Source organism: Chiroxiphia lanceolata, chromosome 2, assembly GCF_009829145.1.
Source record: "Chiroxiphia lanceolata isolate bChiLan1 chromosome 2, bChiLan1.pri, whole genome shotgun sequence".
NCBI lineage: Eukaryota > Metazoa > Chordata > Aves > Passeriformes > Pipridae > Chiroxiphia > Chiroxiphia lanceolata.
Genome location: NC_045638.1, coordinates 77,498,678 through 77,524,271, shown reverse-complemented (window position 1 = coordinate 77,524,271; position 25,594 = coordinate 77,498,678). Strand labels below are relative to the sequence as shown.

General features: G+C 37.3%; 1 protein-coding gene across 1 annotated transcript in view; it reads left to right on the top strand.

Annotated features, from left to right (window-relative positions):
• GRIA4 (glutamate ionotropic receptor AMPA type subunit 4) overlaps positions 1-25,594 on the top strand; it is a 220,797-nt gene that overhangs the window by 61,237 nt on the left and 133,966 nt on the right. Inside the window, 1 exon segment of the mRNA XM_032681175.1 lies at positions 12,192-12,431. Coding sequence (XP_032537066.1) covers positions 12,192-12,431 — 240 coding nt within the window.

Here is a 25,594-nt window from a genome sequence, read left to right as displayed (position 1 = left end):
AATGTGGCAAGACTAATAGAACGATTGGCACTTCATGTATCGTGATCTCTGAAATGTCAGATCAGAAGGTACACCTTGACTGGGGAGTAGCTTCAGCAGAACCTTGTGCACTTTGTCAGCAACTGTTCTGCCAATATGCAGTCATGGGCTGCAGAAGGCAGCAGCAGAATTTTATTTCTAGATCTTGTGAAGAGGTTTTTTCTCTCTGATCAAGTATATAATCTCATGGTGTGATACCATGTTCCATTTATCCAACAGTAACTCTAGTTTCAACTTCTGCTTCCTACCATCAGAAGGAAGGAGGAAGGAAAGAAGGAAGGAAGAAAGGAAGGAAGGAAGGAAGGAAAGAAGGAAGGACAAACAACAGATTTTATCAAAAGTATTCAGAAACTCTTCTTATGTAAAGTTCAGTTAGGAGCAAAAAACAATTACCAAAAAGGCTTTTTTTTTTCCAAGTTAGACTTTATGTAAATAAGATAATAGTTTGTATTAAACCATGGGAAATTGGGAAAAATAGGTAACATTTTCATCACATATATCCTCTTAACATGAACATTGTTTTCAGAAATTAGAAACCATGTTTTCTGGCTCTTTAAAAGATACTTAGATCTAAGGGTGACCAAGAAAGCAGTGTTTTATTTAATGTTATTTAATCAACATTATATGATGAATGTCTTTTAATCTTATTGAGGTCAAGAGGAATCCATGGCTTCATTCATTCTAAATGGTAAACAGCGAAGTAGGAGGAATCATTTAAGATTATATCCTTGTGCAATAGCATGAATCAAAGTAAGCAGTGATTTAAATTGCTAGTGAGGGGACTCTTGATGGTGTGAAATCTGCTACTGAGGGAAGAAAGTAGGATCCCAGCCTCACTTGAGCTGACACAGTCAAAAGCTTGGACTGGACAAAGATCATTGCACTTCAGTGGGCAACCCCTCTTAAGAACAGGCTTTAATTCTAAATATAAAACTACAAACCAGACATCTTTGTTCAAAACCCCTATCTTTGTTCAAGTTTGAATGACAGACAGCTAAGCACATTCATCTTCACACTGAACCGAGTTAGTCACATCTTTCATGATTACCTGCCTTCTATTTCTTCCTTCTTCTAGATGTTCCAGCGATCTGGAGAGATATTTCATAAGTCAGAGAGAGTGGTTAAATGGTTAGTCTCCTTTTAAAGTCATATGGAAGCGTAGTACCAAACTTCCGCAATGCTTTAAAAAATGCTTTACTTATGCTTCCTCAAATTACAGCAGAGTTCATGTTTTGTTTCAGTTCAGTAAAATTAGAACTCAATGTTTGACATAAAGAAGCAAAGTGTGAGTTACAGAATCATAGAACAATTAATGCTGGAAAAGACCTTGTAGAGAGTGATGAGGTCACCCCTGAGCCTCCTTTTCTCCAGACTAAAGAACCCCAGCTCCCTCAGCTGCTTCTCATGGGACTTGTGTTCCAGACTCTTCACCAGCTCTGTCGCCCTTATCTGGACTCCTTCCGGTGCCTCAATGTTTGTCTTGTAGTGAGGGGCCCAGAATTGAAAACGGTATTTGAGGTGTAAATGATGGTAATGCATTCATCAGAACAGTTTAGGTCAGAGGCCATGTTGTATGGCTTCACCTCTCACATCTCAAATGTAATTCAGTTAATTCCTGTCAATGACAGTTTTGCTGCCGGGAGTACTGCAAAATTAACATGCATTTCTCCAAAAGGAAGAAAAAATTATCACTATTTTTTTCTGTAAACTACAAATAGTTCTTCTTATGTGTAAAAAAAAAATCTGTGATTACATAGCTATGTATAAAAAGCTATTTTTATGTAATCAACTACAAGCTTCGTAAGATACCCTCCCATTTAAAATTGATTAAACTGATTTTTTTTTTAGTTCTTTTTCTTCTGGAAAGAAAAACATCTGTTTAAATATGCGTATTTTCTCCCTTTTCAAGATAAAAGGAAAAAAGAAAGCTAATGTTGTAGAGAAGTGGGCCATCAAAGGATTACTTCTTAAAAAAATTCATACTTTTTGTTCTGTTTCATTACAATGGGATATGGGGGTAGGTTTTATAAAATCTTACATTTGGGGAGGGAAACAAACTGCAAAGTAATTTGTTTTCTCTACGAAGAAATGTTTGGATGAAGTTCAAATATGAATTGAAAGAAATAGTACATCTTGTAAGGAAATGAATCAATCTGTGAACAGCAAAAAATGTTTAATTGTACAGACAACCTAGATAAGTTATAAAACATGATTTCTCTAGACATTCATTTAATGAAGATGAGTTTTTGCTCGGCTGGCAAACTGAAGAGATGATATGATTTTGCAAGAAGATCTCTAACCACCACAGGCATCTGAGTTGAAATGTTCACCTCAATTAAGCACCTGGAAGTTTTACCATCGATTCCATAAGCCAGTTTTTTACTGAAGTCCAGTCTAATTTCCATGCAATCTGTTATACCTCTCTAAGCTTTTGTCCTGAAGGAGGAAAAAAAAAATTGAAAGGTAGCTGTAGACATTTTGTCCTTGAGAAAACCTGCCAGTGTCATAGTAACTTCCTACCAAAACCTTCATGTTTAACTTTTTTAAAAACTACTATGGTTTTGAAAAGCCTGGCAGTCTCACATGTTACTGATATTTTTATCAGCTTTTAAAAACAGCCAGAAAAGAACTTTGTACTAATGTGGATTCTCATTCATGTGACTATGAAAGGTAAATGCTGCATGTGGATTCTCTGTGGGACAGCTTTCAAAAAGAAAGTTTTGGCAGAGTTGGGGATATGCACGTGTATGTGCATTTCCAGAAACCTATAAATATCAGATCCATGGAGTGCACAGGACTAGAGGACAAAGGCACAAAGAGTGGATAATTTATTACAGACAGAGCTGTAAAGTGTTTTTAAAAATGAGAAAAGATTTGTTAGCATTCAGCAAATGTGAAATTCATGAGGAGTGTTCTATCAAAGAGATTAGCCAAGGCACAGCGGAAAGAGAAATTTTGTAAATAAACCCAGTGGAAGTTTTTATCTCGTTCTGCAAAAATGTTCCATTGGATTTAAATTATGTGGAATTATATATTAATGAAAGTAAAATACTTTCGTGGTGCCGAAGTTTTCAGACAGAAAGTACTTAAAGATTAAAGCAGTTTCACTCCTAGAAATTTAGGAAAGGCCAAGATACTTTGCGTTCTTCATCAAGAAATGAGAATTGTCATCACTTTTTATGAAAATAGAGGTGCATGGTCTGTATCTGAGAAATACCTGCAGCTCTTTCCTGTAAGGGATCTGTGCTGGCCATATGAGAAGGGCCTCAGAGAATGGCAGCTCCAAAACACATGGAATCTAGGGATGGAAAGGGGAGAAAAAGACTTTTTCCTACAGTGATTTTTTTTTAAACAATTTTAAATGTATCTATCTAAATGTGGGTGCCAAACTTTTCATAGTTATGCAGTCTCCTTTTGCATCCAAAAAGAGATAGGTACTTCTAGTGCATGAATCAGTACACTTAATTTATCACCCATTTTAAGCAAGGATGATCTGCCTTCTGAATGTACTTTTTTCTGGTTTAGAGACAGAAAAAAAGCCCTCAGAAATTAAATCCCTGATTTTGGGTGTTAAGAACCAGCTGGGACAGTCCCCGCCACTCTCCCTGTGTGCCTATACACGTACAAAGAGACACATGCTTGTTTCACAGATTCTTTTGGAATTGACTTTGAGGAAGCTTTAATCAATGTATTAATTTGTGGAGAGAAAAATCTTACTCCATGTGAAACATAGAGAAGAGTTCAGCAGTTGGATCTACAAGGCAGTCTTGCCCTGGTCTCAGTGGTTTTCTCTGTTATTTTGGACATCTCTCATGGTAACCTTCTAAAGTTAGTGTTCTGTAGCTTAGTAATCTAATAAAAAATATTGCACACAAAATACTATATTACAATGTTCAAATTTATTTTAAAAGAAGAAAATACCGTGCATGTTAGTTAAGCTAATTCAATTCCATTTTCCATTCAATGGGCAAGAAATGCACTATCACTTTCTGCCATTTTTTCAGGAATCGACTTTCAGCAGAAATAGTCTTTTAGAGCAAATTCTCAACAATGGTTTTGGGAAATGTAACAATTACTTAAAAAATGTAATAAGTTTGTATCTTGTTTTGCAGTATGTTCTCACATCTGCAGCTGAACAAACAGAACTGCATTTCCCAAATTACCATTTGATCTAGCACATTAAGCCAAGGTTTTCATTGTTCTTAGGAGAGTATTTTTAAATAAGCTGGCAAGTCACTTAGAAGAGAGTACTAGAAGTAACCCATTACTGTGAGTAAAAAACATTAATAAATTATCTGTGCCCAAGTTTGATGGATCTGCTGTTGAATTTACTATGGAATTGCAAGATAAAGGTGCACTAGATATAACATTCATACACATTGGGGTGCTAAACTTTTTAAAAATACATAATAGGAGACCGGCCTTCCTGTCAAATGTGTATAGTCCTCAACAGAACAGACAGTTGAGATGTTGAGAACAGAGACATGGGAATGCAAAATGACTTGCTCCAGAGCATGAATTTAGTTTCAGAGGTTCAGTATCCAACATACCAGACTTTTCATTATGCAATATCCTGTCATAGGAGGGTAAACGTTTGAGAGGAATAAATGCTTGAGAGAGTAATGTTTGTTATTCCTTTTTTTTTTTTTTCTTTTTTCTATTTTTTTTTAAGCTGGAAAGATGTTAATTTAGTCTCTTTTTGTTCACCTCAATCATTAATGATATATTAACTTGTAAAGCAATAAATTGATTTTAGTTAAAGTAATGATGTGATATTATTTCTTGTTATAATGCTTTAGGTATGTTGGTACTTGACGTGTGATGTATGCCTTTTAAACACAAGATAATTATTTTGCTTGAAGAAGTTTGTGATCAAAAGGCAAAGGTACATGATGATTTAGAGGGTGCAGGGTCCATAAATAGAACATGAATAGGGGTTTGTAGGATGTTGTTGGATGTATAGACCATATAATTTGTAAGAAACTCCTCATGTCCCTTTTGCCCTATTTTGAATAACAGTATTTAAAAGTATCTTATTCTATTCTAGACTATTCTTAAAGTACTAGTAAACTGGTCCTAATACATGTTTTTCATCTACCCACTTTACATAACACTGTTTTCTCTTTTATAATCCTATCTGTCATCTCATATCACTGATTTAATTCATGAAGGTATCTCATTAGGTTGATCTCAATGCTGGGAATTTTTCTTAATGCAACAACATAATTTAATATTAACTCAGTAGTCTCAAACACAACCGAAGAAGAGCATTTGTGTATCAAATCTGTACTGGATTTAAGCGCAAGATAGTTTAAAACTGCAGAGAGGTAAATTTAGATCACTTGTCTTTTAATTTTAGAGCCCTGACTAGCCTTGTGTCCTCTTCCAGGAGGTGGAGGTCAGTGGAGGGATCAGGAGGAGGTGATTTGGAGATCTCAGAGGAGGAAGAGACGGTTGGGAGGATCTGTACAAAATGAACTGAAACATCTTTTGCTATTTTAACAGGAAACTCTAATCTCAAAGCTGTTTTAGAAATACTGCCTAATCTCGTCTCAGGTGTCAGAGCTTTCACAGATCTAAGTTGATAAATCATTTGACCTTGGGAGGTGGGTTCGTATTTGCGTTAAATGTTTCTCCCTTCTGTGCCTCATCTCACATGTAAAGCTTGCATCTCTACATGTCTAGGCTGTTCCTCTTGGAAGGAGTTCTTTAGGTTGAGAAAATTCACAAAGTATTTTTTATATCAGTACTGGCATACACAGATGCACAGCAGTTGAACAAAATAGAGAGTAGATGACTGTCCATGAGGACATGGACCACTGACAGCATTGCAGAAACACCTCAAATTAAAACCTTCATATACTATTGTGGTGACAAAGAAGTGTGACTCCCTAAATGCCTTTTTAAAGTTTGCTGCTGCCTGGAGTTTACCAGGTTTATTGGCTTTCTGTGGACAGATTTTGGTTGGGAGGAAGGGCTACAGGAACAGCCTTTGTGAGAAGACACCAGGAGCCACCCCCATGTTGGACAGAGCCAGTTTTCAACCAGCTTCAAAATGGACCCGCCACTGGTCAAAACTGAGCTTATCAGTGACACTGTGGTGCCTCTGTTAACGCATTTAGTAAAGGATAAAAAAACACTGTATAAGAACAGTGAGAGAGATGAGTGAGAAAATGTGAGAGAAATAGCCCTGCAGACACCAAGTTTAGAGAAAAAGGAGGAGGAGGTGAACCATGAACCAGAGCAGAGATTCCCCTGCAGCCTGTGGTTAAGACCATAGTGAGGCAGGCTGTCTGCAGTCCATGAAAGTCAACAGGGGAGCAGAGATCCACCTGCAGCCCATGAAGGACCTCACACTGGAGCAGGTGGATGTACCCTGAAGGAAGCTGCAGCCTGTGGAGAGCCCAGGCTGGAGCAGGCTCCTGACAAGAGCTGTGTCCCTCTGGAGAGAGGAGCCCATGGTGGAGCAGGTTTTCTGACAGGAATGGTGGCCTGTGGGGGACCCATGCTGAAGCAGTCTTTTCCCTAAAGATTGTAGCTCATGGGGAGCACCTACAGTGTAGCACTTCTTGAAAATCTGCAGCCCATGGCAAAGGCCCATTCTGAGAAGTTAGCGAAGGACTGTACCCCTTTGGGGGATCCAGCACTGATATAGGGGAGCAGAGAGAGCAGTTAGAAGAGTCAGAGGCAAGTTGTTATTGACAGATCACACTCCCCACTCCCCATTTGGATCTTCAAAGCATAGGAGGAAGGGAAGAGACTGTCTTCATATCTGAAAAACTTCAGAATGCAGACTTCTCTGAGTCTTTTAGTTTTGGTGCTTCCACAGTTTGTGTGTTTATGGCAGATTAGTGGGTCTGTCAATATATCTGTAACAGCCAACTGTGCCAGGGCTTCCCATGTAGGAGCTGAAAACATAGGGAAAAGCATTTTAAGATGCTCATTCCAGAACCTGTGTCCTTGAAGACAAAGGATTTGTGAGTCATGACTCTGAAGCAGGATTTACCATGTTAGGCTGCAGGTCTTCCAGATTCCTGCCTGTATGGTACCCATATCTGGTACCTATTTGCTGCTGAGCAGAACTAACATTGTTGGCAGACCAGCTGTACTCTATTTATCAGACTTCACTTTGTAAATATATTGTTTAGAGGATTAAAAATATATGGGTATAACTTGGGAATAAGAAGAAGTTGGAATTTTTTGTTTTTCAAGATAGATTTCTGTTTAAAGTGAGGGACTTATCTTTAGAACAATAATAGGGGCTTTAGGAAGTACTTCTGTCATAGAGAAAGAAGACCACATGTGGCTTGACTGTGTCTCAGTAAACCCTGCAGTATACAATTTTTGCCATTTTGACTTTATGATGTCTTTTCCTGTGAGTTGCCTATTCTTTTAAAGTGATAGTACTAACACGTAGTTCAATCTGCTAGAACAGAACATATTTAATTCATATTACAACTACTGAAATAACATTTTCTTGGCTATTTAAGGTGCATTGCAATATCTTCTCTGGAGTCTGTTCCAAGTGGAACAGACTGGGCGGAGAATGGATCAAGACTAGCCCTGGGAAGAAAGCCTTAGAGGTGTTGGTGGACAAGAAGCTCAGCATGTTTCGGCAATGTGCACTCACTGCACAGAAAGCCAGCCATGCCCTGGGCTACATCAAAAGAATTGTGACCAGCAGGATCAGAGAGGTGATTCTGCCCCTCTAGTTTGCTTGCATGAGACCCCACCTGGAGTACTGCATCCAGCTCTGGGGCCTCCAAAACAAGAAGGACATGGAGAAAGTCCAGAGGAGGCCACTTAGTTATCCCAGGGCTGGTGCACCACTCCTGTGAAGACAGGCTGCAAGAGCTGGGGTTCAGCCTGGAGAAAAGAAGGCTCCGGGGAGACCTTAGAGAAACCTTCGAGTATCTGAAGGGAACCTACAAGAAAGAAAGATGGAGAGACTATTTACAAGGACATGTAGTGACAGGACAAGGGGTAATGGCTTTAAACTTAGAGTAGATTTAGATTAGATACTAGGAAGAACTTCTTTATTGTGAGGGTGGTGAGTCACTGGAACGGTTTTCCCAGAGAGGTTCTGGACATCCCTGGAGATGTTCAAGACCAGACTGAACAGGGCTCTGAGTAACCTGGTCTAGTGGAAGGTGTCTGTGCCTGTGGCCGGGAGTGTTGGAGCTAGTTGATCTATAAGCTCCCTCACAACCCAAACCATTCTATGATTCTTTGAGTCTGACCTCCACATTCATCTTATCTTTGGTGAAACCAATGGCATTGCAAAGTTTGCAAGAGAAAATCATGTGTGGTACGGGCATTAAGTTGTCAGCTATGAAGAGATGTCTGGTTTAAATTCTTAATATATTTCAAAGTATGCTCACGAAATTGTATTTGTCATTGCTTTATATTTGTGAGGGAAAAACTCTTGAACAAAATTTTCTTAGAATGCTAATATGTGACTGTTTTACCAAGCATAATTTAGTGCATTTATAATAAGTAAAATGCCTTTAGAAGTGTAAGAGAAATGGATAAAGAATTAGGAAATCCAGGTAGTCATGTTTGCCTGGAGGCATTTTCTGAGAACCGTAGTGAGTCAGAATGCAAATCCTCATGGCTTTGCTGATTTTTGCGGTCGCTGCTGATTACTGTAAAATTGATTCAGGAGTGTTGCAGGATCTCTGCATATGTTTAAACCTCATCTCTGTAGTGTCACAGGCATTTTTCCTCTCTGTGGGTTTTGGACTGAGTAGGAAAAAATTCTCATAACCTTCATCTTAGCATTTTTTTCTTATCAAGGAACAAAGACAGAAAATATTCTGTTACTTCCAAGTCTTGATCTCAAGTATAATAGCACAAGTTTTCTTGGGTTGGCTATTTCAGGACCTTAATGGTATTCAGATAATGTTTTATCAGTTTGGATCTAGACTGTGGCAAGGATAGTTTGCTTCGAACATGAAGAATTATTATTCTCATACTTTAAGTAAAAGTACTTTAAGGTCATATAACATTATTTAATGAAATTTCAAGTTTTACTTTTTTCTTCATCCTGAGAATGAATTTGAGCTTTAACTCCACTATGTGTACAATTTTGCAGCTTGACATTGATTTCTTGAATTTTTCATTATGTGGAATTTTACTATATGGACCATGCGTTACAAAAGTACCCTGTGCCCCTGTAAAGCTTCAAAGAAGTAAGACAATATAGAGCCTTAGCAAGGAATTTCTCTAAACAGAAAACACATTAAATAACTACCACTTATATACGTGAGATTTGTGTTCAGTTATTTCAGTTGGCAAAGTTAACTGCGCTGTGTTTGAAAATAGAGGAGGCCTGCCATATCCTCACAGAAACACTTTTAAAACACTGAGAAAGTCCTTTGCAGAGGAAACTAGCATGGAGGATGTGACTCCAGAACTGGATGAATGATTATACAAGGAAGATATAAGAAATAAGTATTTAAAAAGGATTATTAATAAGAAAGATTGTGTTGGAAAAAAGCGAAGGTATAAAGGACATTTGCTGCAGAAATGAGAGCCTAAGTTAGGACTTTCACTGAAAAATGAAACTTCTAGAGGACTTTTAAATGACAGCAGAAGGTCATTTACATATTTAAATAAAAATACAGGAAATAGGAAAATAATTAAAGCTGTTCTATATTGATGGGACAGAAAAGCAGGAAAATCTAGTTGGAGACTTAAAACTAATAGGTGCTTCACATTGATTTTCACTCAAGAAGAATGTTGACCTTAAAAGAGGTGTGATGACTAATGAGAATAGGGAAATGACCTCTTTCTTCTCTGCTTCTTCAAGAGTTGGTTTGCTGAAGGACAGATAAAATAACGATATATAATGATACTTCTTAGTAGAGCTGTTAAATGAGTTGCGATACGTATGATCAGTGAAGTTATAGAACAGATTTTATGGAAAGAAAGCTTTAAAATATGGTTATAGACAGAAAATGCCATAAAATGCAACCAGAAATTATTAAGGTAGAAGGTATAGGATTAATCCATATCTTCCAGTTGCCAAGAGAATGAAATAAAATAGACATGCTCTTAAGAGAAGTGATTTATGAAAATAGAGACAAACAGGAGAGTTAAAAGGCAGGAATGAAACTGAGGAGAAGATGGCAACAAATGGTGGTAGAAGAGGAGGTACCAGGCTGGAGAAGCACACCTACAGCAGGAAGATATTGGTTGGCTAATTTTATGGTAGACACAGAGATAAAAAGTCAGACTACCATTATGGAATTTGCTGAAGAAACAGATAAATACATAGATATAAGCAGGCTAAGAATGTAACTGTGGAAGTAAATAATTTTGAGGAGTACAGTAATAGATGTGACATAATGGAAAATGAATAATAGTGACTAATAAAAATATTATGCTATAAGCAGAAATTCATCATTTGCCAATGACCCAGAAGGAAAAAGGAGCAGATTTTGATCCCAGTATGGTCATCAGCCATCACTGACGTGCAGATTTAGAAAAGTGCAACGTCCTAGTAGGATAAGTCAGCAGAAATATGGTAGAGATGGGGAAGTAATGTAAAAAGAAGCAAAAAACCTTCAACTGAAACTCTCAACATGTCAGTCATCTGTATTCAAGCAAGATGAGATGAAGCTGGGAAAGACAGAACAATGCTTCCTGAGATGATTAGTGGAATGGCAAGCCAGTTGTTTGTTGGGTCTAAGGGAATGTGTGTTGTATGGTCCAGCAAAGAAAATACTGAGAGGGTTTGTAAGAGGTGTGTATCACTATATTAAAGGTGAGCTTAGGGAAAGGAAAGCTTTTGAAAAAGCTTTATTTATAGCTATGAAAATCCTTAGGATGGGGCCCGTAACAGTGGAGCAGCATATAAAATCCAAAACTGCCATCAAGCCACTTGCTCCAGTTCTGGCATCAGAACTGGGTAAATCACCCAAATCTTAGGAGAGAAATGCAGCAATTGTATTTTTAGCTCCTTATGCTGTAAATGTAAAATGAAAGAATTAAAGCTGAACTGATCTGAATTTGCTGATGGTGTGTGCACTGTACCCTCACTGTGCTGCAATCACAGGATGGCTGTGACCTCCATGCTAGAAGAGAGGAGGCCATCAACTAGTTAAAAGGGTGTGTCTTAAGTTTTCTCATGGTTAGGGTATGTGAAAGAATGCATTGGGAGAAGAGAGGATCTGGAACAGGAGAGCATAGGAAAAACATACTTAGGAGAAAATGAATACAATGATCCCGAGATGGATTGTTCCTTTCTCCATTTTCTGTGATTCTGGAATAGGTAACACTATTAATGATCACGTGGTTTTTAATAACTTCTTTTGTGCTTCAAAAAAAATGGGATGTTTTTCATTAGACCCTTATGAATTAGAAAGGCAGGATTTTATGCCTGCTTTTATGTGCATAGATCAGTAAAGTCCTTATCCAGTCTGATGAGATCAATAAAAGTCTTTCTCCATGTCTTAAATGACTCCAAGAGCAAATCAAAACTCAGAATATATATTCAGGTCAATTGTTTTCTGGTTTTGAGATTAACACAGAGCAGAAATAAAAGGTTTGGAGCAAAATTCTGCTCACACTAACTTACTATATTTTACTTCAACTACCCTCTTAAAGTCAAAGAGATTATTAATGAACTAGGTTTTTACTCAATGTCTCTAGAAGTTTTAATGTACCACAAGGGCTTCCTGTTTAAAAGGGAGCAAAGGTTCGACATTTTTTCAATTCAAAATGTCCAAATTTCACTTACAAGGTCAGTAACTTTTTTTTAATGATTTTCATATTTTAGAATGTGAACACTTTTTGGCTTAAGCCAATGGAAATGCTTAATGTCTGATAATATGCAGAGCTATGGTTAAAACAGCATATGTTGAATGCAAAAATCCATCTTATTTATTTTATATTTTATATTTTAGAACAAAAATTCTAGATACTGTAACATTCTATGAATGGGACCCAAAGGTCACACACAGAATGTTACTTAGCTATTCATTTATTGGCTTCCAGAACAAAACACATGTGAAAATTGAATTTAGCTATACAGGCAGAACTGGAAATCTTCAAATTAAAAATTTGGGGATGTTGGAATGTGTAAGTACAGGTTAACATATTCTGTCACGACTTAAACTCTTGTTTGTTTGGTTTTTCATTTCTTTCAGTTTGCTCCCAGTATTCTAGAGGAGTTTTTGCCATTTTTGGACTATATGATAAGAGATCAGTACATACCTTGACCTCATTCTGCAGCGCCTTGCACATCTCCCTCATCACGCCAAGTTTCCCCACAGAGGGTGAGAGTCAGTTTGTGCTGCAGCTGCGGCCATCCCTGCGGGGAGCCCTCCTGAGCTTGCTGGATCATTATGAATGGAACCGCTTTGTTTTCCTGTATGACACAGACCGAGGTAAGTTGTGACCCAGCTTTCTTATCTTTATTGTTCAAATGACTTTTGAAAGAGCTGTGAATTTTTATGTCCCATTGAGAGCTCGGGGAGTCAAATTTTAAGGGGCCTTTGAGGTGAAATACCTCTGACTGTGTAGCTGTGTGGCTGAAGCTAGAATTCCTTTCTCTGCAAAAGTTAGATATTGCATGTACGTAGTATGTAATCGACCAGTCAAAGCCTGTGCTTTAAGTCTAGAATACTAAAACATCTTAACTAATGTTAGTGAAACAAAGACAGGTCAATAAGCAGAATTTTACACCTTTGTTCACTCTTCAACTCACTTTATAAGTGACAGCAGTACAAAGAAATAGAGAGAAACAACCACTTCTCTGCATCTGCACTAGTGTAAGCTGAGATGTGAGTGAGCCTGTAGGACTTCCAAACTTTGGAAGGTCAAGGCACAGAAAGGGTCTACCCTCATGCTATGACAAGTAGTGGGGGCAAGAGGCAATACCTGCCAGGCATGAGATACCCACAGGCCACCAGAGGGAGAGAGTGCTGCAGTAGCCTGTCTTCTGCTCCTTTAATCTGGAGTTCTCTCTGTGCTGGACTACACTTTTATAAAATACATAGTTCATTACAGAAAAGGGTACACTCTCTATCCACAGTCTCCATTCCACATCCCAGAGCATCTCAGAACTGGTTAAATGGTAAAAGACTACAAGTGCGTTACTACACCTCACCACTCAGTGAGGAATTGAGAGGTAAAATCTGTACTTCAAGTTGTGTGTTTGTTCCGCTGGCAAAGCCTTCTGCCTTTGTTTATGGAATAGGATTGAGCCAACATAGCTGAGCTTCTGTGAAAGAGGCAAGATTTTTATGTTGATGACTTGCTTTCAGGGGGGAAGCAAGCGGCATAACTGTAGTCAAATAATTATTTTACTACAGCTGTTTCAATATAGTTTCCCATGTGGACAGTATATTCTGGAATTAAAGTGGCTTTATTCCAGTATAATTACTCTACAGTAGAAAGAGGGAATTACATTAACCTAACTAAATCTGTTTAATTATTTGAATACAGCTATAGAAGTCAATTTTCTCATATCTACAAGCACTAAATTTTAGCGAGTTTTTAGCTTGATATACTGCCTAAATACCTGAATTTAAAACAAAATTAATATGGAAGGAAAGAGTTTATGTTGTTCCATAATTGTTTGTTTGTTGTTTTTAAACTAAATATTTTTTTAATTCTTGCTGGACCCATAAAAGAAGTTCTGGGATTAGATAACTGGAAAAAGAAAAATGTAGTGGAATTTAAAAGTATTTATATTCAAGAAATAGTTATAGGTAGAAAGAAAACAAGCACATAATTACAGATGTGGTCCTACAAGTTCAGGAAATTGTTAAGAGAAGGAGTGCACAACCTTTCTCATCCAAATTCACGCGCCTAATTAGATTGAGACATCATTTTTAAGCATGCGATATCACACCAAGGACAGTTTCAAAATGCAGTCTATAGCAGCATGGTTAATAAATGATTCTTATGGCACTGAATTCAGCAACTCTGAACTCATCAGCATGTCTTTGATAAAGAGATGACATTTGCCAGCTTGGATTCAGGAGATGCGTCACGTGAAAAGTGGGAGTTTAGATTTTTGTCTGTCAGTATCCTTGGTAGAGTCGAGACCCTGGTGCCCAACAGTCTGTCAGCATCTCGTAATGAGACCCTTTGCCAGCAGATTCACGAGATCAGAGGGTACCTCAACCTTCCTTGTTAGGGGGAACTCAACAGAGCCAAGACCCCTCAGGGCGTCCTGCAACTGGTGTTTTCCACTGCTGACAACTGCAAGGAACAGTTTACAGAGTAACACTTCTTATTAATACAAATTGTAACAGATTAATAAGGTTCAAAGGTTGTTGGTGATAGTGTCTACTGGTGGGGGGAGAAGATGTCCTTCTGGGGGGGGGAGAAGACGGGCTAAGCCCATTGACTGATCCCAGCAGTTTTGGTGGAGGTCTTCTCACACTTTCCCCCTATCCCTAACTTACTTTTATACTATTTGCTTTATGTTTGGGTGGAGTTTGAGTGTCTCTCGTCATAAATACCTTTTATTTCTGATTGGTGTATTTAATGGGGGAGGTGGTGGTCGTGGTTTGATACCTGAGGAGGGGATTCAACATGACTGTTGCTTTCAGCGGCAGAACATCTTGATTCTCCCTTATCAGACAGATACTGTATGGTCTCAGTACCCCAATGTTCTCTCATTCTGTTGGGATTAGAATGGAGGGGGGCCACATAACCTCCACTTTGTTCCACACTCCGTTCTGTTTCTGTGAGCAGATGTTTATCGTTGTACTGGGGAGCATGTCAACCTCAGTCCATCAGGGAGCTGCAGCTGCTTTTTACCTTAAAATGCTGAATTTCCTCTAGGTTTAACTCTATTCATCATCCCACAGGGTGCTACAGTGGATGGTCTCTCAAATTCTGAATAGGTCTTGTGATGCAGTTTAATGCAGGAGAAAATAAGATTCAATGCATCTTTTGGTATTAAGATTAATATAAAGACACATAACTGCTGAATAAATTTTCACTACTTTTACATGAGAAAATTTAAATGTGGACTTGAGATATGATAAAAAAAATAGCATCATCTCTTACTCTCAGAGTAACTGGAAAAAGAAAAAAAATCATTAATGTTGAGTCGTAGGGTCTTTGTCACTGAGGCCTGAAATTAACCTTGTCCAGATTTTTGCCAGAGATCCTTCCTTTACATGCCAGATGACAGTCTCCCTGTCTCTCTGAGCAGCCCCCTCAAAGCAAACTGAAAGAAGGTGAATCCCCTCAGGCTTTTGGTTTTGTTACTGGGCCTGCAAGTTATCTTTGCAGCTTGACTGGGAAGCTATGAATAAGCTCTTACGGGGGAAGGTAAGCAATACACATAGATTCCAGCCCAACACGGTAGGTGCCTGTGAAGAAGGCAGTATTTAGCAGCTATCGGTACTGTAAAAGGCAGAAATCCTTGGCAGAAGGCAGTATGATGAAATTAACTTAGGCAAGCCTTCATCAGCAGTGGTGGGCAAATGCATGTTGTTTTCAGACCTGCTCTCCTGGAGCTTTTCCATCCTCGTGGTTTCTTGGTTTGGTTGCATATGACAATTACTGCTTGCACTTAGGGGTTGAAGAATTAAGTACTATTACTGAGTTAGGTTTCTCTGCTGTATCATTCCATTCAACTCTTTGCCACTGGGAGCATCTATGTTAACATTTCATTTCAGGTCAGGAATGCATTTTGTTGCATCTCTCCATGTTGTTCCTACTTACTGCACTTGAATTTACACCATATAGTAGTCTTGGACTTCACAAACTCTGATGAGGTGGTGACTTCAGCTATTATGTTAAACCTTCCTTTCTGATGTTCTGCCAAACTCATAGTCTGGAAAATCACTGTCCTGTGACAGGATGCAGATACTAGGAAGAATGGCAAAAATACAAAATTAATTGGATCTAGCAGGGGACATTACAGAAAAGGAGAGCAGGTTTTTCAAAAGGCATTAGACCTAAGAGAAAGATGAAGGAAAATTCAGCTCATTATTTAACAGGGGAAAGTGAGCAAGGAGAGAGTGACACTGGAAGCTAAAGCCTGAAGGGTCCTTTTCTTTCAATACATTCCTCTTTCTCTTGCCCTCCTTCCATAAAAAGGTTTAATTATGACCCGGTGCTTAATACAATTAATAATGACAGCAAAGTGCCAGGAACACAGACAGAACAGGGAAAAAGCACACTGTAGAACACCGAGTTATGCAAAGCATAGTAGGAAAGGGCTGAAATGAAAACTATGCCTCCTTGAGATACCCAGAGGAAAGGGAAGTCCAGGGTGGGAGAAGTGTTCAGTTAATATTTGATGTGACCTCTAAAGGGAATTAAGTGAAAGAAACAAATGAGTACACCAGAAGAACATTCAGTTTATATATGTTGCTTTATTGTGTTTGAGAAGTATTTAGTTTAAAAAGAGGCATACAATTAAAGGAAGCTGTGTATCTACAAATCCATGGGATTTTTGACCTGGCACAAGTGTGCCTACTGTATGATTTTGATAGTTGACAACAACATTTTCTGGCACCAAAAAGAAAAATTTGGACCCTGAAACCACAGAAGAAGGCTGGAGAGGTGTGAGGTGTGAGAAGCTGTTAAAGAATAAAATCATAGAATCATTTAGGTTGAAAAAACCCTTAAGGTCATCAAGTCCAAACATTACCCTACCATTGCCAATACGAAATATAGAATTGAAAGGTGCAAGAATCAAGCCTACAAGAGGTCAGTGTTGGTTTTCCACACTGTGTGCAACTTTAGTGAGACCTGGAATGGCTGAAGTTGCTAGTAAAACTGCAGAGATTACCCAGAGCTGAGGGGTCCCAGAGTGGAGTGGTAGAGGGGCTGTAGAGCAGCATGGGACACATGGGAGACGAGACAGGATGGCAGCCAGCAAGCCAGCAAAACAACAAAATCTTGTTTTCACAAGATTTCAGCATCCATTTGAACTCAACTGTGTTTCCCAGCAAGGGTTTTCAGCCCCTGACTGTGATAAAGAGCAGTAGCACAAAGGGTAGAGCTACCAGCTGGCCTAACAGTTGGTTCACTAGAGGCAAGGACTGTAAAATAGTTATATTCTCTAGAAATTAGGGATCACATGTGACCCTGTCTGTGTGCCTTGTTAATGCTTTTTTTTTTTTCCTGTTGCTTGTTGTAATTACATGTTCATAAAGCCAACTCAGTCCTGGTTGCAGGTGAGAAAAATTCACCTACTGTGCAAAAGGTAAATTTAATTTTCCCGTATTTCTAGATAGTGTTTTTATAGCAACTCCTTTAAAGTTGAAACTGTTCTGTTCTATGACAATCTAAACCTGGCAAGTCCTGGTGGCCTGTTAGAATTAATCCTACAGTACACAGTGTAACAATCTCTAGGCTTTTGTCTCTAAGGACTTGTGGAGGATAGATCAGTCCCAGGTGAGAACAGGAAATGTCTGGAGAGGGCAAAAAATGGTGCAGGAAATTTAAAGCTCTCCCTCTTATATTGAGGGATATTATGGAGTTGTTTATTTATAATCAGTTTATCAGACTAATCTCATTTTCTCATTTGGCAGAGTAGCTGGCCCAGCAGTAAGCATTAGGTTTGGTGTATCCATGATTAGTAACTCCAGTGATATTGCCTCAGGACTGACATTCTCACAGAAAGAAAAAAAAAAAAAGAAAATAGAGGTTCAACTATAGCATGGCAATTTGAAAAGCAGAAACCATAACCCCAGATTTTTTACTTATTACACATTTAAAAAGTGAGAGCTGGTCTCAGTTGAGGTGCAAGGAATTTGTCTTTGAATTTGCATGACAGCACAGAGAATGGCTCTGGTGGGTACCCAGCCTGGCCAAAGTATGATATAAGACTGGTTAAAGGTTCAAAGTGATCCTGTCAAATAGATAGATCAAGAAGGTGAAATGTGATGAAGGTGGTACAAAGGATAAACAAAGTAGGGAAGAATCAAAGGTACAAATACAAAGTGCAGAGTAACTGTCTCAACACTAGTATGGTGGGAAATATTTCAGGAGTTGGTGATCCATAAGAATAATGTAGGTACAGAAAGCTATATTGTTTCCAATAAAGTAGCTGTTACTTTGAAATTTAGAAAAAGAATGTTCATGTGAGAAATGAAAGCTGAAAAGAAAGCTCTCTCTTCATATTGCTGGTTATGCTGCTTTGTCACATGTTGAGATTTCCACTGCGAAAGAAAACATCAAAAATTTTCAGTAAGCTGAATAAATGGAATGTGATCAAGTGGACAAGACACATAGAGGACAACTTGATGACAGCAGTGTGTCCCACCACTTTTCCCTTGCCCTTAGAAAGCACCAGGTACTGTTCTCGGTTATATCAATGGCCTTTGGTATAAGCATGGCACAAGGATCAGCTGTCCATTGCTGGGATGGCACTGTAGTCACTGACCACCACATACAGATATGTTTCAAGGATCCAGAGGAGAGGAAGAATACTTTTAAAAAAAAAACCAAACATGACCTGTAAGAAAAAGCTTTACAAATTGAGATTTCTTTTTTTTTTTTTTTTTAATTCTGGGACAATTAAGGAGCAAAGATCAACTCTTTGTACCCACTGAGATCAAGGCAAGAAATAGATTTATGTAGGCATATTTAAAGTGTTACTAGGAAAAAATGTTTCAATAAGGTTTGAATAAGCTGATGATATTCTTACCACTAGAGTAAGATTGTTCCCACTAGAGGTTTTAAAGAAGAGGTTAGTAAATATCTGCAGTGGCAATCTGCTTTGCTGCATCCACCCCAGATGATCTCTTATGTCCATCCCCTCAGGATTTATATTCATGTAATTTTCATGATTTCTCTGGGAAATTGGAAATGGCTTCTTTACAGTAGTTGGGAAACTGAAAAAATAATTTTCTACTATTGAGAGACTTTCAATAATATATTATTGCTATTCAATTATATAGCCTTTGTAAAACATTTAGTAGATTCTGTTATTCAAAACCCAGATCAAAAACATTCTAAGTGATCTAGGTATAAACACTGTAAAATCAGGTTGAAAGACTATAATTGTAATATGGGTACTCAGTAAGTTAAGTTACCATTAGCTGAGCATTTAGGCAATGAAAGAATTGGCCCTACATCAAGCTTTATTTGACATTTTTACTACACTTCTGAACAAATTTGTCAATGTCTCAATAATGAAAAAAGTGGTAATAAAATAGCAAGTTGTACAGTTATTTCAATACCTCAGTTGAAAAACTAATCTTACTAAAGCCAGTAGTAATAGAAATATATAACCTCCACATTTATCTGCATAAAAATACTGATTCAAGTCTCTTATTTGTGAAATAATTTACAAGGACAAAGTGTTTCTAATAAAAAAGCAAATTACAGGTAAACGTACAACATAATACTGAAAAAAATTATTTTGACACCAAGTGCTCTTTAGTTATTGTTTTCTGCATAGCAATGTTAAGCCCAAACTTGCATTGCTCTTGCCTTAAACTGCTAGAATGTCACAGGGTGTTTCAGGTAATCCTGAGAAACAAGCTATGTGCTGGATTGTAAAGATTATGTTGGGAATCTGGCTTTGTTCAGTCGCAGTCATCCAGTTGGTCTTGGTCTTTACAATTACAATCTTTACAAATTACAATTGGTCTTTTCATTACAATCACTGGGAAGAATTTGGAAGGATTCCCACAATAAGGATTTTTTATCCTACTGACCTTTGGCAAAATGTCAGACAATAAAAGAGAAACAGAAGTTCATGACTGTGACCACTAAAAATGAAAGGTTCTTACCTGCATCATGCAGTTATGTCCCAAACCTTTATGAAATAAAGATCAGTGCTATCATGACATTGCAGAAATATTGATATTTTGTATTCCAGAAAACAAACAGCATCCTATACCTGGTCTCATAGTATTTATTAGACTTCTGTAACATCTGGTCCATAAGTTTGAACTTTTCCATATTTTGTGTCTTTACAATTCTTGAGGTCAAAATCATGTTGTTTCACTATATCAGCTGTTAACCTATTTCAGAGTAGATCCATTAAGTCCAGTGGTCAAACTGGTTTGGAGTTGCAGTAGCCTAGATACATCCCAGGAGTAGGATGGCACTTATGTTGTAAAACAGGAAAAAATACTCACTAGATTTGATAAAAAGCTGTTTGTCTTCAACAAACACTCTACATGGGCAGTGAATCACGTCATACATATTAGGATCCCATTACCGCTGTGTTTGTTATTTACCAAAGTCATATTGTAATTTTGCACAGGCCAATCTGAACTGATACACAAAACATAGAGAAAAAAATCCTTTATCAAATATCAGTGAATTTAGAAAACTGTACTAATTCTGACATATGATCTGCTATTGTCTGTACTCCATAACAGTAAATTCCATGTTTTTAATGAAATAGAGTAATATGCGTTATTCATCAGTAATTGGTTTGAAGCAGATTTGTTTTGCCAGTGTTAGATCATTAATAATTATACCAGCAACATGCCAGCTGTCCTCATCTTCTCAGCAGGCGGTAGCAGCTTGAAAATATAGGTAGTAAATGCACACGTGAAACTAAAATACGGCTGAATCCTAACATCAGCATCAGTAATGATGCCGTGACTTTCCACCTTCCCCTTTTCTTACCACCAAAGAGAAGCAGTAATGGTAAACCAGAAGGGACATCATTTAATTCACTATATGTGAAAAATCTTCCAAGAGCTTTTGGATTGCTTTATTAAGTAGAAGTGCTCTTCATCTTGGTTGAAATGATTGAACATTAGATCAAGGTTGAAATTAACAGAAAACATGGGTTTTGAAATCAAAAGCTGATCATCAAGTATACAGATGAGTCGCCTGACTTTGATATTCCATGTAAGATGTGGATCAAACTAAGCTGCATCAGAACTTTTCTGTGTGTTTGGTCATCTAGCTAAACACTCAGAATATGGAGTGCAGCCTAATATGTGAATGTCATAGAAATATATAAATCAGAAAACCTTAAATAAGCTGCTGCTCATTATATTCCTGATCTGAAGAATTTGCTTTCCTTACTCTGAGTTAGTGGATGCCATGGAGAAGACAAGAGACTCATGATATTTTAAATATTGCTTTTTAAGTTGCCATGGCAGTGAATCAGCTTTGCCCTTTAAATGATTTGTTTGTGACAGTGTTGTAGAATCCTTAGAGCTAAATTCTTTTCTTAGTAGCATTTATCTCAGTTTTGCACATGTGTAACTCAAGAGTATGCTTTTAACTTCTATATGCTTTTATATTCCAACATTCTAATGTAAATAACATTTCTACTTCCAATGGCTTGTTCTAATAATATCAGAGAACTGCATTTAACCTGGCACAAATAGCTAATTTGTTGTTACCTACATATGTAACACATTCCTTTAAATGGAAACATATTTTTAGCTGTTTTTTAGCTGTATTTACTTGAGAGCAGGGCAGTGTAGTCTGTAATTCTGAATATCTCTTCCCATTTATTTAAGAGGTTTTCCATACAAGGACGTTATACTACTGTTAAGAAAGGAAGTAACTTGATACCATTTTTTCTGAAAAAGAAAAAAAAGCTGCTGTGTTGTTATTTTTCCTCTAGATTGTCTGCATAGCAAAGTTAAGTTCAGTTGCTTTACGAGATACGAAAAGCAACTCTGAGCACATTTCTGTGTATGTGCTGTACCTGAGTATGTGAGCGCATATTGAGTATGTAATGAGTATTTTAGTTACTTACCACATACAGATGAGCCATAATGAAAGGTCTGAATACTGTGTGTTAGGAACTGTATGCTTTAAAAATTGATTTTATTATTATTTGGTCCCAAATAAGAGGAGGTGGTTTATACGCATACTAATTGGGCTTGTATTCATCTTTTCCGTGAATTAAACAAGTTACTTCCAGAGAACAAGTTATTATGCAGAAATTTGTGTTGTGATTCACTGATATTTAGCTTTCATATTAATCTTAAGGGTAGACTCTGTCCTTCCTTACATATATCTACATCCGTGGTATCGTAATTGACAGAATCTTCTAAAATCTATTTTAAGTGAAGGGACTGTGGCAGCCTTACATCAGCATAACCAAGAGCATCTTTTCTAAGTCTGAGGCTTTCCTATGTCACCACTACTCATTGGTCAGTAATAACACTGCAGACATTTGATAGATACAACAGCAGCGTGGACCTCCAAAGAAGGCCTTGAAAAGACTCAGACAAGGAAGCCAGCCACACATCCAAATGCTTATGCTTTAGAAATTTCTTTCAGTATGGACATCCGAGTCCTGCAGCTGCTGTACATAGCCTTTTATATGGCCACAGGTGTTGGCTTCAGTGCTGGAGCACGGAGTGGTAGCAAACAAAGGGGAGTATAGTCAATGCTGCCAGAGACCAGACATAGTGCCAGTTTAATACTGAATGTAAAACAAATACTTGTGCCAATTTGTTTTTAAATGCATTTTTAGTTAGAAAAATTAGCTTGTCTTTTGAGAACATTATCTATGCGTAGATGAATCTTCCAATTATAAAGAAGGCTTTTTAAAAATAAAAATGAACAAAATATAGACTTACAAATATCAAAACCTACTATTCTATTATTTATGCCCTTGTTGTTTAAAAAAGAATCAAAATGTATAAGACTGATTTGATTCTTCATGATCCCTTCTTGGCATATTTTGTGAGACATTTATCCCTTATGTAGTGTGACTTAGTTCTCCAGAGCTGGAGCATGAAGTCAAGGTAATTCTGCATTAGAATAAATCTCTGTTTATATTCAAAGGCACATTCTTAATTTGGTTTATTGAACTGTCATTCTATCATTTTCTGCTTCTGTAAAGAATGCATATTTCAATGTATTCAGATATTCACTATTCTGAGATGCATTTTGCCTGTAAGTGAAATGTATTTTAGGCATTTCCCTCTTAAATTACAGCTGAATCCTATTTGCATACATATTTATACAAATAATTTGTCTTTGGTCAATTCCAAAAGGAGTAGTTGAAGTATAGAGATCCTTTTAAAATGATTGACTACTTATCACAGTACTACAGCTGCTATTTCTGCCTCTGTACAGGGAATTTCCTGCCCTAGTATTTACAGATAATAACATTTACAGCTGCTTCTGTTACCAAAATTGCAATGCATGTTTGAGGTATTTAGAATTTTGAAATTGGAAAGAGATTTACCGAAGGGTCCTTTAATCCTAAGGTCTTAAAATCCCTCTTTTGTACTACTACCTTGGTGGGTTTTAATATTAATGCACACCTGGATGCAGCAGGAAGTATTCCTTTGGACGAGGGACATACATTTTGTTCCAGTGTGACTTGTGCTACAAATGGCAAGCAGAACATTTAATGTAGTTTTCAGATCTGTGCATAAAGGATGAAAGTGTCACCAAAGAGAAAGGTTGTGAGTGCAAAACTGGATGCTAGTCTAGGTCCTTATAACAAATACACATTTTATGTTAATCCATCACTGGGAAAAAAAGAAAGAAACTGTCCTGGGACTAAGGACTTGTATCCTAGACCATCCCTCCCCTAAGGGAGAGTCAAATCAGCATGGGACAGTTAGTTTTGGAAGCTCCTATGTAGATGCTTTCATTTCATAAAAGGTATTGCAGCTAATTCTCCTCTGTACAGAGTTCAGAATAAGAAAACTAAATAAAAAATTTTGAGTGTACATACACATAATAAACAAGTCTTAAATACAGAAAGGTAATTATCAATATTTCAAAGAAGTCCCTCATACCAGAGAAATGTGTTTGCGATGCTTTTATAAAATGATTTTATATATATGAATTAAATCAAGTGGAAAGGAAGCAGTTTGCTTTGTTAGTGACTTGGTAAAAGCAAGGTATTATGCTATCTCTGTATTCAAATGTATCCTTCCTCTAAAAAACCAGGTACTGTCCTTTATGTAATAGGATAAGGATAGTTTCAAATAGGTCTAAATTACTCAAAGTACTCTTAAGAATCTTTAACTATTGGTAGTGAAATAAGGCTGCTTTGCCAAAATTACATTATAAACGGAGTTTGCATTTAGAGTACAAAACAGGTCATGAACCTTACCCTTAAAAACAAATGACTATCCCAATCGCAGACCTTTAAATTATTTTTGTGGGGATCTCCTTTTGTCTGTATTGAGGATGTGGATGGCTTTTTGTCATTTTGTTTATATATATGCATGTGTGTATATATATAAATATATATATCTAATAATATTTATATCTCCTAGCTTCTTCTGGATGCAGAACAGCTGAAGTCATTTAAATATCAAAAATCTTGTCTGACAAGGTCAGATAATACCACTGAAAAATCTTCTAGCAGTAATTTTAGATTACATTTTCTTTTTAATTTATATTTTCATTCTTATTAACCATTATATTAAAACCAGACTGCTTTTACAATCTTCAACTAGTATGTCTCAATGTCTCCATTATTTTGTTTCAAAACTATTCAAAACAAGAAACTCATCTAAACCAGCGTTTTCCCATGAAAAGTGTTTTGATATTTATTTTTGAAAGAAACAGTTTGAGAGAAGATGTCCCAGCTAATTCTATCGCATAATTGTTTTACTGAGAAAAGAATATCCTTCTTCTGAAGTTTTTCTTAAAAAAAGTTTTAAAATACCAGCAAGTCATTGTATATATCTTTTTGTTTCTGCCTTGTGCTAGGTTGATTTCACATCCAAATTCTGCTTAAATAAGCAAAGCATTCTGCCAGGTATTTCCTAATGCAACTACATGCTCTTGATCTTGAGGCAGAATGAAAATCTCTGTTTCGAAGCCAAGGGTGACGTTCACAGTGTGCCTTTCTGCACAGGACTTCTATTGTCCTGTGAAACATCCCTCAAAAACCCCCACTTGATGCATCCTTCTCCTTCATGATCTGTTCATTTCCCCTTGTGAGAAGAGAAACTTTCTTTCTCCTCTGTATCAGAATATGCACTTATGGGTTCTGAATCCCATGTCTACATCATAGCCTGTGTATAGAACTGAAGCAACTTTATCTTCGGTTGCTGCTGAAAACTCTGTTTGGTAGGGCCTTCCAAAACTCGACTCAGCTATTTTTTTCCTCACACTTCCACGCTGCAGGGAAGTTTAACTATTTTCAACTGCATTATCTTGTGAATCACCTCTGGATCTACCTCTGCATTCCTGCTTTCACATATTTGCCCAGATTTATTGACTTGATTCTGCTTTGCTTTTCCTCCTTGATCGCTTAACATTGGCTTTTTTCTACAACTTCTTCTACTCCCTTTGCCACACTTTCCTGTTTCTATCAGTACAGTCCAGTAAGCTTGGTTAATTTTCAGTTCTTTTACCTTATTTGAGAATCTGGGAGCATCCCACTGCTACCTGTTTTTATCTCTGCTATTCACAATTATCACAGATCAAGATTTTTAGCTTGAAAATTTAAAAAAAACCCTGTGTAATAAGACTTTACCTTATGTAATAGTCTATGTCTGTGGCTACCATAGAGAAAAAAATTGCAGTTTTGTCTCCAGGATGAACAAATAACTATCAGTCCTTTTAATGCGTCAGTATTCCAGTTTGAATGACATGAAAAAATGAAAAAAAGCCCCAACAACCAGATATTGACTGAGGGTTTTTTAAGATTTAAATTGTTTTA